Source organism: Halichoerus grypus, chromosome 13 (genome assembly GCF_964656455.1).
Source record: "Halichoerus grypus chromosome 13, mHalGry1.hap1.1, whole genome shotgun sequence".
Lineage (NCBI taxonomy): Eukaryota > Metazoa > Chordata > Mammalia > Carnivora > Phocidae > Halichoerus > Halichoerus grypus.
The window spans coordinates 78,932,203-78,944,276 of NC_135724.1; the positions used below are offsets into that span (position 1 = coordinate 78,932,203).

The 12,074-nt window shown below is 46.0% G+C and overlaps 1 protein-coding gene across 6 annotated transcripts in view; it reads left to right on the top strand.

Annotated features, from left to right (window-relative positions):
- ANKRD13A (ankyrin repeat domain 13A) overlaps positions 1–12,074 on the top strand; it is a 33,436-nt gene that overhangs the window by 16,536 nt on the left and 4,826 nt on the right. For 2 of the 6 annotated variants that reach the window (XM_078060879.1, XM_078060881.1), the window contains 8 exons: positions 466–609; positions 1,730–1,919; positions 5,702–5,768; positions 7,060–7,219; positions 8,087–8,148; positions 8,866–8,996; positions 9,503–9,660; positions 10,716–10,829. In XM_078060879.1, coding sequence (XP_077917005.1) covers positions 466–609; positions 1,730–1,919; positions 5,702–5,768; positions 7,060–7,219; positions 8,087–8,148; positions 8,866–8,996; positions 9,503–9,660; positions 10,716–10,829 — 1,026 coding nt within the window. The remainder of the gene's footprint in view (positions 1–465; positions 610–1,729; positions 1,920–5,701; positions 5,769–7,059; positions 7,220–8,086; positions 8,149–8,865; positions 8,997–9,502; positions 9,661–10,715; positions 10,830–12,074) is intronic. The other 4 variants (XM_078060882.1, XM_078060884.1, XM_078060880.1 and 1 more) reach the window with 3 other exon arrangements.

A 12,074-nucleotide genomic window follows, 5' to 3' on the forward strand; every position in this document is an offset into this window, starting at 1 on the left:
ACCAATATACGCAGGTGAAGCAGCCACAGATCTTATCTGTTTTAGGTCTCATATTTTGAAGGGTGGATGTGGCAATGTGGCAGGCAGGCCATGGCCACCGGCGGGAGCAGCAGCTGTGAGCGAGAAGTCCAGACGGACACGCTCCATAGCCCTGATGGTGGTCGACGGTCACAGAGAGAGGTTCAGTTTTGGGATTGAGACTATCATTGGGAGAGTCATTTAGAGTTTTCTCTGGATGAGACATACACCTGCACTTTTATAAAGAGCTATAGAACAGAAGGTCCACTTTTATTTTTTAGAAGTGACTTCCTGGATCCTCAGTGTGGGAGCCAAGCCCAGTTCTGTCTGATGGTCACTGTCATGCCACTGCCCTTCTTTTATTAAAGTCCCACTCCTGATTTCCTGGGCCTGCGTGTTCTGCTTGGCCCTCAGGTTTTTTCTCAGTAGTACGTTTCTCTTCTCTAGTGCCCTTGGTTTCTAGAATATGCCCGAATGACGTCTGTCGCATTTGGAAAAGTGGTGCCAAACTACGTGTGGATATCACATTGCTGGGATTTGAGAACATGAGCTGGATAAGAGGGAGGCGTAGTTTTATATTTAAGGGAGAAGGTGAGTGATTCTATTCTGTTTTCAAGTTACAGAGTGATTTTTAACCGTCAAAATGTGTTCGCATTCTTATACTTTATATAAGTGTAATACTTTATCTGATCCTCTCTGGGGCTTTTTTTTTTTCTTTTCCTTTTTTGGTTATTCTTGTTAACTTTTCAGCTAACAAAATTTTCAGTTAACTTTTCAAAACAAAATTTTTTGTTTTGATGTTTGGGGATCCACAAGATTCCCTAGTCCCAAACCATGGAGCTTTGAGTTTCTGGAAGCTAGAATTGACCCAGTATTGATTGTGGTTGTACTAATATTAGTCAGATTCACACTTACCATATAGTTTAATGTGGTCCTTTCCCCCTGTGAGGCCTAATAGTTTAGAGCAAGAGTCTGGAGGAGTTTTCAGTTCTATTCCAGATTCTACAAGAAGAAACTTCTGGAGAGTTTTGTGCCTTGGTTAACCAGGAGGAGAACAGTGTCTCTGGTCATCTGCCTCTGGGCCTTGCAGAGGCATGGAGAGCTTTTGAGTGTAGGGGAAGTAGAGGCTGTCAGAGCTATTGGCCTGTGTGTTTTTACCTCAGAACACACTGAGCTGGGGGAGTCTGCAGTTCCTCAACTTTATTTCTTTTTTGGATAGTTCTCTTAATTCTCTTGCCTGTTTCATTTACTTACCACCCAACACTGTTACCCTTTTGACATGTGTCTGTCCCACATTCCTGAGCATTGAGTTTGAGACTCTGTCTTGTATCTCCTTATATTCCCTCCATAAGCAGGCGTGATCCTCCAAATGGAGGGTGAGAAAAATGGTATTGCCAGCCCAGCGTTGTGCGTAAACAATTTACAGTAATTATATAAACCATATATTTTAAAAAGTACACAGATGTATTGCCAATGAAGAAGGCAAATTGTTTTAAATGCCTGCAACTCTGGGGAAGATGGCCTTTGGGCTGTGGAAACTGGCCAGATAATCCCCATGTAAGTAGGTAGTCAATAATCAATAGTCTTTAGGTTTTATCTGATAGCACTTGGGGGGGGAAATGTGAAAGATGATGCATTTTAACTTTTGAGGCTTCCTTGTTTTTGTGTCTTCCTTGGTGGCACTTAGTTATGCTCTTGTTTCCATTAACAGACAACCGGGCGGAGCTGATGGAAGTCAACCACGATGACAGAGTGGTCACCACTGAGCACTTTGACCTTTCCCAGGAAATGGAGCGCCTCACTCTGGACTTGATGAAGCCAAAAGGCAGGGAAGTTGAGAGGCGGCTCACAAGCCCAGTCATTAACACCAGCCTCGATACTAAAAATATTGCTTTTGAAAGGTACGCATTTAGGTTCTGCATTTTAACGTCTAATCACTTTACTGCCATCTTTAGTGGCATGTAGATATGAATCGGAAATTATGGGTGGATTGGGATTTTTTTGATGTGGCATAATAAACAGTAGTGGGTTTTAACGTTGCTTTCTGTTCTAACCAAGTAGAAGACATAGCTGATATCCTCTTTCATAGATCATTTTTATAGCACATTGGTTATGTCTTGGAGAAATGTCTTCATATTCTTTTCCTTTCTATTGGATTTTATTTGAATTTTTTGTTTTGATGTTTGGGGATCCACAAGATTCCCTAGTCCCAAACCATGGAGCTTTGAGTTTCTGGAAGCTAGAATTGACCCAGTATTGATTGTGGTTGTACTAATATTAGTCGGATTCACACTTACCATATAGTTTAATGTGGTCCTTTCCCCCTGTGAGGCCTAATAGTTTAGAGCAAGAGTCTGGAGGAGTTTTCAGTTCTATTCCAGATTCTACAAGAAGAAACTTCTGGAGAGTTTTGTGCCTTGGTTAACCAGGAGGAGAACAGTGTCTCTGGTCATCTGCCTCTGGGCCTTGCAGAGGCATGGAGAGCTTTTGAGTGTAGGGGAAGTAGAGGCTGTCAGAGCTATTGGCCTGTGTGTTTTCACCTCAGAACACACTGAGCTGAGGGAGTCTGCAGAGCCCTGAGTGTTTGCCTAGGATGTCACATCCAGCTCTCTGTAAACCAAAGCAGCATAACCTGAGCTAACGTGGATACGTATTATCCTGGATTTAGGCTTTCTTTACTCTTAATGAATATACTAACTTTCCTCTCTTTCTCTTTTCTTTGTTTCCATAAAATTAGTTCTTAAGACTGAGAATTTTCTGTTGAGTCAAACGTAAGACTGAAGTGCCCTTTTCTTCTAATTTAGATAGAGCAGTGGAATTAGGACATCTGTTAGTAGCAGAAGAGAAAACCCAAATACCAGTCAGTGTGGTGTCCTGATACTGCTGCTGCTTGGGTAATGGTACCCCTGTGAGGCAGGGTCAGCCCCCATCGCCAGCCTTGCCAGGTGATGGCTGTCTACCAGGGACTCTCTGTGGCTTTACCTGGGAGGGTCTTGAGAAGACCCCTGAAGCTTGGCACACGCCTCTGCAGACAGGGAGAGCACCTTCAGCTAGGGCTCTGTTGCTAAAGCTGGGAATAGAGGAGCCTGCCGTCACCGCTGCGGCCCAGCTGTGGAGACAGGGGTGGGAAGAACTGAGTGCCGCTGGCAGGGCTGCTGGATGACTGTGTGGCTTTGGGGAGGTGGCTCGGTCTCTCCGGGTTCCCGTGTCCTTGAAAGAAACAAAGGAATGAATCTCGAGATGACGTTGCTAAAGTCCCCACGACCCTAAGATGTCATGAGAAGAGCTGCTATTCCCTGACTCATTGGCAGAGTTGCTCGAGTCAGTGTTCGTAAGTGTAACTTACAAAAGGGCACGCCAATTACTGGCGGCTGCCCTGCGGAGGATAGATGGGCTGTGATGGCACGTTCCATTTGTACGGAGGACTAAGGTGTATTTGGTATTCGTATGGCCACGAGGTCTTCAGAAGGTTCAAGCTAGCCTCCTTTGGCAGTGGGTCTCAGAGACAGGGTTTCTGGTAGACAGCTGCTTTTTATGGTGGTGCTCGGACTTAGATATGCAGTCAGTGAGTTTCTTGTGCATCAAGCAAGGATTGAGCCCCTTGAGTGGTAGAAAAGGTGGGCACACGTCCTTCCTACTGGAGGTGGGAGTGTGTATTTGATTGCATCGGGAAGGTGTGCCCTCTTGTGATAGTCGTTCTCGCCCATCTCTTTGATCTGTTACGGAGAGCCTGAGGCTTGCTTCCTGCAGGAGTTTTCGGCCTGCCAGTGTGTACCCTCTGGCTGCAGTCTGGGTTTGTCTCTTCTCTGAAAGATTAGGCTCTGCCAGCCTGAAACAGAACGTTCCCTGCCACCCTCAGAGCCTTTCTCCGAGTGGCTCAGCAGCCTCCAGGCCACAGCGCTGGCCCAGTGGCTCCTGGTGTGGCAGTCTCGGCGGACACGGGCAGAGGGAAAAATGGCAAGAGGGGGAGCTGGGTGTCCTCCTGTCATTTTCAGATGCCTCTGCATGTGATGTTAATCAAGGGCCAAGGAGTTATTAGAATTTTGGTGTTAAATTAGGTCGCTGAATTTAATCAGCAAGCTGTCAGCGGGGCTGGAAAGGGGGCTGCAGCAGCTAGGGCTGCCAGCTGAGCAGATGCAGAGCAGCGAGCTGCATGGCGGTCTCCAGGGAGAGCTGCGCAGCTCCGTCTCCCCAGCAGGCCCGCGGGATGAAGGAGAGCAGACGGAGTCGTCCTTTGCTACCTCGGAAGACTGTGTGCCAGAAAACAGTTCCCTCCCAGGCCAAAATATCCAGTGACTTGGTGAAAGACAAGGAACTGAGGACTGAATCTGTTAACTAAAAGGACTCTCTCGATTTTCAATTATTGATGACTCAAAGGGGACTCTGGTTTATGAATCAGTGGGGACCCTAACCGCTTGCCCCCTGGATTTCGGGTTTGTTTCTGAAATGTGAAGTGGAGATAGCTAGCATCTGGTGTAATCCCTTTAGGGTTTCTCTCTCTCTCCCTCCATGGGTCATGCTGCCTAATTGTGGACGACTAATCGAAAGGTAAAGTTCTGGTCCCTCCTTTCTCTGATGGGCTGTAACATACACATAAAACCCTGCATACCCCATCTGGACTAATGAAGCTGTCTGGAAACATGAGATGTAAATGACCTGTATCTTCTTTGGGGTTGGCTAACCTTCCGGTTCCCAGAGCTTCCTGCGTGATGCCCCACTTCCCTCTGGGGTCAGGGCAGAAGGCAAGCTGTTGTTCTCTGTGGGGCCAAGTGCAGCAGTCACAGCGGAGCTAGGATGTGATGTCCTAGACAAAAGGGCAGACCAGGCTGGTCAGGGCTCCCCTGTGAGTGGTGGTATTTCCCAGGGTGAGCTGCTTTGAAAATGAACCAGAGCCTCTTGGCCGCTCTGGGCCCTAAATGCATTTCTTCCCAGAAGTATGCTGAGTGGAACAACTGGGTTTTCAGGCACTTTACCAACGCCGTAGCAGCCACCGCAGTGCTGGTCTACTTTAAAAGCAGTTCCACAGACCTGGAATGAATGCCTGGGCTGAAAAACTGCTTTTAACATAAGAACATCCTTTCCTCTGCTGCACCAGACCTGATAAAACATGTGACTCCCAAGCCATTTTGCAGGCATTAATGGCTTCTCCAAGTGGCTTGCCTCAGTGATGAGTTCCTGCCCCACCCGCTCTCTCCTGAGGAGCAGGACGGTCTGGGCCTCATTGTTCTAAGAATTCCTCGATTGAGATGTGGCCGCTCATGGGGACAGAGCCGCTGACGTCCATGCCCACAGTTACAATGATCCAGATAAATGCTCTGACCCAGATGCCACCTCGTGGCGAGCCCTTGGACGCTGGTTCTCTTCACTCGTGTCTTTAGGACAGCTGTCCAGTGAATGTCACCACCTTTGTTGCCACCCTATGCTGGCAGTTTTTGTACAGAAGCCAAGAACGGAGGCTTTCTATGCCAGGGGTGAGGCCAGTTGATTAATAACTGTGGGAGGGGGTGGGGATCCTTAAGCCATCTGTCACCAAGAGCATCCATCGTTTTGTGGACAATAGGACCATAATCATCAAGTGTCCTTCACCACCTTAAGCTGGGGGAAATAAACTATAAAGGCTGCAGGGATAAATCTGAATGGCATATTGTACATGTAGAAATTTGTGGTGTTCACTTTTTATCAGAACTAAATCCGGATTCTGGGGCTGGAGGACAGATAAAGCAGAAGTTGTTAATGGTTACGAAGCAAAGGTAAAAGGAAACTCTTAAAATAAGATTTAATATAGCTATTTAGCTTCTATGCAAATGAGGAGTCTGTTCAGATTTTTTCATGCCTCTGTGCCATGGAGATGCTCTGGGGAATAAAGTACTGCTTAGCGTCTCTCACTTGGATTTGTATCTTATCTGACTTTCAGAAAATAGAATAGCACGTCCCGAGGAGGCCCCTACATATGCTAAAGAGAAACAGTGGTATAGAGAAGTGAGTCCAGGTGCCAGTTGTCCCCATAGCAGTGACTGTTCCTTTAATTCTTTAAGGAGGAAAAGAAAGGATTAGACTCAAACCTGCATGTCGATCTTTTTTATAACCTGAGTGGGTTTAAAGAAAAAAAAAGTAAAGTAGCTTTAATGAGCCTCCATTTTCATAGTCAGCCTAATTGTAACCAGCGGCTTGACAGCCCACTCGCATGACATCAGTGCATTAAGAATACATTGTCAGAGTGGGGACAGCTGTCAGTCGGGTCCTCCGGCGTCTTGTCAGCAGGAGCTTCTGCTTGCTGGCTTTTCCATAGCCCTGCGGGCCAGCAGGGATTGCTGGCTCCCGGTGCCGGAGCCAGGCACCGCAGGATCCTCTGGTGACCTCTGAGTGGGCAAAGACACTTACATCATGCTCCGCGGGACGCATTTAGACACAGTCGCTCCAGTGCTGTGTGGGTTTCCTCGAGTCTCTGATCGTGGGGAATCCACGTATGGCACATACAGTTAATTCTGCTTACCGTGAGATTCGATCTTCCAGACCCCCACATTCCTCAGGCGGCCTTGAGAACAGAGCCCTGACTCTGGTGGTGAGAATAATTTTTTGTCCGTAGATGGCATAGCTTTTTAAATAGTGACTTGCTGGTTTCCTCTAAGTCTTCTACGGGTATAGAGAACCTTGTGTTCATTCTGTTTTCCTTCTGCCCAGCAGATGGCTGTCTAAGTCCTGTTATAAGATCACCACAGATCAGTACAGAAGCCCACGATGCAGCTTTGGGATAGGAATAGCACGATAGGATAGCACGATAGGAATCCAGCTGGGAGACCTAAATATCAGGACCTTTGTTTGAGGGTATTTAGCAACACAAAGGGCAGGCGGGAAGATGCAGCCATCCCTTTTCACTCCTCGGTATTTAAAACTGTCAGAGATGCAGATTAACTGCTGATGCATTTCTAAGTTGATAGCTTGTGTATTTTCTCTGAAGGATCCTAATGATTGTCAACCATTTCTCATTTTTATTTTGCTGCAATTTTCTTTTTTTTCTTTCTTTTTATTTTTTGGCTTCAGCATTCTTGCTCTTGCTATGCTTATTTTTTGAGTTTTGATTCCCTGTGTCACTGTTTTCTTTTGCACACATCTCTCAAGGTTTACACAGTAAACAATGTGAGTGTGATAACCAAAATTCGGACAGAACATCTGACCGAGGAAGAAAAAAAGCGATATAAAGGTAATCCTCCCTCTTTTGTTTAGCCTAGAAAGAGAGACACTTTGTTGGCTTCGTTAAGTTTGGGGGTGAATGTGGTCAGGTCAGGCTCATCCTAACCCTAAGTTCCTTTTTACAAAAATGTCCTTAGTCTGGCCCATTCTTGAAGGTGTTATACCCATAGTTGGCTTCAAGTGGAATTCAAGCCATGCAGGAGGGTTTGTTTTTGTCTTCTGAAGAACAATTGCTGGATCTGACCAAAAAGGTAGATAAGGGTATTGGAGACTAGTTCTCGCTGGAATGAGCGATTCAGTCCAAACTCGCACCATGAAAGATCTGGACGGAACCTGGGCTCTGAGCCCAAACACTGCCAATACGTGGTGGTTGTATCTCAGCCCCACCAGTGGCCAGTCGTGTGGCCTTAAGTTACCTACCCTCTGTGGCTCAGGTTCGTCAGCAGTGAGATGGCAGTGCTCGGGAGGATGGGATGAGTTGCCTCATGCCGGCGAACCTTTGGTAGCTTCCCGCAGAGTGCGGCAAGCTTGTGGTCATTGCTGGCCGCCTCCACCACCACCGCCGCTGTTACTAGGACTCCGTTTTGGCAGATGAGGACTCTGTGGCCCCCCCAGGCTCACTCCCAAACCCAAACTCTTTCTGCTTTAGTTCTTATAACTGTTGCTCACCTAGGTTAGAGACCCTAATAAAAAATATCCTATAAGGGTAAATTAGCTGATGGTTATTGTAGATGATTTTACCAGTCTGCCCATAAATGGACTTCCTAATGTAGGTAGCTGGGATCCAGAACTTTAAAATAGGATGAGAATCTCTTTCTGCAGTCACAAGTAAGGTATAATGTTAGACATTAAACTTTCCACACCCCCCCCTCTGTAGCAGACAGGAACCCACTGGAATCTTTGCTGGGAACTGTGGAACACCAGTTTGGTGCTCAAGGGGTAAGTGGAAGCAGCGAGCTCTCACGTTCCAGAAAGGACATGACTTTTCTGTGCTGTGATGGCATTTACTGAATCTGACCAGGCCTCTCTGTCTGCAAGGCTGAAGAGCACTCCCAAGCTGAAATCTGAGATACTCTTTTGGAAGAGAAACAGATGAATCTTACAAATAAAGATTTTAGAGGAGGGTCGTGACTATGGAAATCAGGTGCTTTCTCTCTCATATGTAAACTTAAAAAGGATTCAGGACTTTCTATTTTAACCGAGCACCTTAACATTTTCTTACTTGATCCTTACGAGAACTATGTGGAGTTAGTATAATGGCTGTCAGAGGGTCAGAAAAATAAGATTCCCTTTCCAGTGTCCCGAGCGAGAGCCTGACAGAGCTGGAACATGAACTCCAGGTCTCCCAGATCTTAGGTGCTTTCAGCTCTCTTTTTCTTTTTTACAGTCAGGAGATAGAAATGCTAAAGAGAGTGGAGAAATGTTTGACCTGGAGAGACCCTTTAGGTTTCCTGTGTCCTTTCCTCACACCTTTGTAGATTTTCTTGTTCTGTACAGTAACTTGGTTAAAGAAAAGGCGGGGGGGGGGGGGGCGGGATGACTAGAACTTCCTGACCTGTAGCTGGTTAACGCGTCCACCTCAGAGGCTGAGTGCTGTAGGCCTCCACTGCGAGCACCACTTGGCATTTCTGATTGCCCTGAGCTCTGGCTCGGCAGGACCTCACCACGGAACGTGCCTCTGCCAACAACCCCACGGCCATCACGTCTGAGGAGTACTTTAATGAAGAGTTTGATCTGAAGGACCGGGACATTGGAAGGCCGAAAGAGCTGACGATTAGAACGCAAAAGTAAGGGCCTCAGTGGCCACACAGACTCGTTTCAGAAGTTGTGCTGTTTCTTGGGGTCGTGTTGTCATTTTTCTGTCCCTTTCCTTTAAACATAATTTGGAAGTTACTTTAGCTGAGAAAAGCAAATAGCAGATTGCCCACTTTCTTCTTAGCCCTTCTCCAAATGGAGTTGAGATGGGATATAAGAATTCCTTGTATTTTTTACTGCCAGCAAGCTTCAGCTGATCCAGTGGCATGATCCACCAGCTATCAATTCCTTCACGCTTGCTGTCAATTCCGGCTGCTGCAGGGGGAGGTCAGCATGCAGGGCATTTCTCCTGATGGCCAGATCGCATGGTCATCTGAATTCACAGGTCTAGTCCCTTCCCCGCTCCACATTAAGAGAAGTACGGTGGCTGGGAAGGCTGCAGTAAGGAGGCTGGTGCCGTCTAGCCGGCCGCAGAGGAGTCCTTCAGTTTCCCTGTCTGGGGGCAACGGCCTCACTCTTGTCTTGGTCCATCTTGCAGGTTTAAAGCGACGCTGTGGATGTGTGAGGACTTCCCGCTCTCTCTTGTGGAGCAAGTCATTCCCATCATTGACCTCATGGCCCGAACCAGCGCTCATTTTGCACGGCTGAGAGATTTCATCAAACTGGAATTCCCACCCGGATTTCCTGTCAAAATAGGTACTGTCTACTAAACCACAGGAGCACCTGTAGGTTCTGCCCGTTTCTGTGGGTGACAGAATGTGCTCAGGGCACTGGAACATTTTTTTTTTTTTTAAGATTTTATTTATTTGAGAGAGAGCAAGAGAGAGCACAAGCGGGGGGTGGGGAGAGGGAGAAGCAGGCTTCCCGCTGAGCAAGGAGCTCGATGTGGGGCTCGATCCCAGGATCCTGGGATCATGACCTGAGCCAAAGGCAGACGCTTAACCTACTGAGCTACCCAGGTGCCCTGGCACTGGAACATTTTAGGCAAAAGTAGCAGATAGTAGATATAATGGAGGAGGTCACAATGATCCTCTAGCTTAATATGGTTTAAAGAAGTGTCGTTGGGGTGCCTGGGTGGCTCAGTCGGTTGAGCGTCTGCCTTTGGCTCAGATCATGATGCCAGGGTCCTGGGATCAAGCCCCACATTGGGCTCTCTGCTCAGAGGGGAGCCTGCTTCTCCCTCTCCTCCCCGCTTGTGCTTTCTCTCTCTAGCTCTTACTCTCTCAAATAAATAAATCTATAAAAGAAAAAGAAAGAAGTGCTGTGGTTTTTGGTTCACTTTCCATATCAAAATTAAGAGATCCCCCAATCATCAGTTCTATTTACAAATGGTGCTAACAGATGTAAAAAGGCATAAAAATGTGACACATTCATTGTTTTCATGTCAAACTTAAGCAACAAATTAGATTGTTTTTGAGGAAGACCACTGACACCTTCTTTGATATGTAAGTATGTTTTAGGGCCTGCATGTTTTAGGGAATGCATAATCCCATACACAATACATAGAACTTGTGAGGAATTTAGAATTTGTATAGTTGCATATTTGCAACACATTTTTCAGTGTGGACTTGATCACTTATTCAGTGGGATCTAGGAAAAGCTGCTTAACGTCTCTGAATCTCAGTTTTTCCATCTGTATATTGGGCAGGATAGTTACGTTAATGTATTTGACATGGTACTAGCACAGTAGGCACTCAGTAAACGGTGGCTATTCTTGTAAAGTTCATTTATAAAAGCTTTTATTTTGTTAGAAATTCCCTTGTTTCATGTCTTAAATGCACGGATTACATTTGGAAATGTTAACGGCTGTAGCACTGCTGAAGAAACTGGATCTCAAAACGTGGAAGGGACCCAGGCTGATTCAGGTAAAAAAAAAAAAAAAGTTGGGCTTTGTGGTTTAAAAACACACACACATACACACATCCAGTTAATATACTAATTATTCAGTTTGACATTGGACTATCTTATGAAGTAGATCTCTGCACTGAATGAAAGAAAATTTTAGATTTTGTTTAGGGTCAGTGTAAAAACAGCTTGTAGAATATGACCCCACTTGTATTAAAAGAAAAATGGCATAGTTTTAAAAACCAACTTTATTGAGGTGTACTGAATATACAATAAAATGCTCTTGCTTTTTTTTTTTTTTTTTTTTTTTAAGATTTTATTTATTTGACAGAGACAGACACAGCGAGAGAGGGAACACAAGCAGGGGGAGTGGGAGAGGGAGAAGCAGGCTTCCCGCTGAGCAGGGAGCCCGATGCGGGGCTCGATCCCAGGACCCTGGGATCACGACCTGAGCCGAAGGCAGACGCTTAACGACTGAGCCACCCAGGCGCCCCTAAAATGCTCTTGCTTTAATTGCGATAGTTCAGTGCGTTTTGACAAATGTGTATACCCATGTAACCACCACCACAATCAAGATGTAGAGCATTTCTATCACCCCACAAAATTTCCTCAGGCTCCCTTGCCATCCATCCAAATTATCTTTTGGATGCTACTCTAAGTGGATTATTTACTTATTTTCCCGTTACTCCTTGGTAATATATAGAAATAACTGAATTTTTTTTAGTTGTTTGTTTTACTGTGGTAAAATGCTGTTCTGTATCTTGGACTAGTTGAAGGATACACAGGCATTTATTTGTTTTATTATTATTATTATTTTTAAAGATTTTATTTATTTGACAGAGAGAGACATAGTGAGAGAGGGAACACAAGCAGGGGGACTGGCAGAGGGAGAACAGGCTTCCCACAGAGCAGGGAGCCCGATGTGGGGCTCGATCCCAGGACCCTGGGATCATGACGTGAGCTGAAGTCAGATGCCCAGCGACTGAGCCACCCAGGCGCCCCATGTTGTATTATTATTTTTTGAGACAGAGGGAAGGGAGAGCATGTATGAGCAGGTAGCGGGGAGGGATAGAGGGAGAGAGAGAATCTCAAGTAGACTCCATGCTGAACACGGAGCCCGACGTAGGGCTCAATGCAGAACTTGATTCCATGACCCCAAGATCATGACCTGAGCCGAAACCAAGAGTCGCATGCCCAACCGACTGAGCCACCCAGATGCCCCGTTTTATTATCATTTTTATTTTATTTAATTTACAGACATCTTA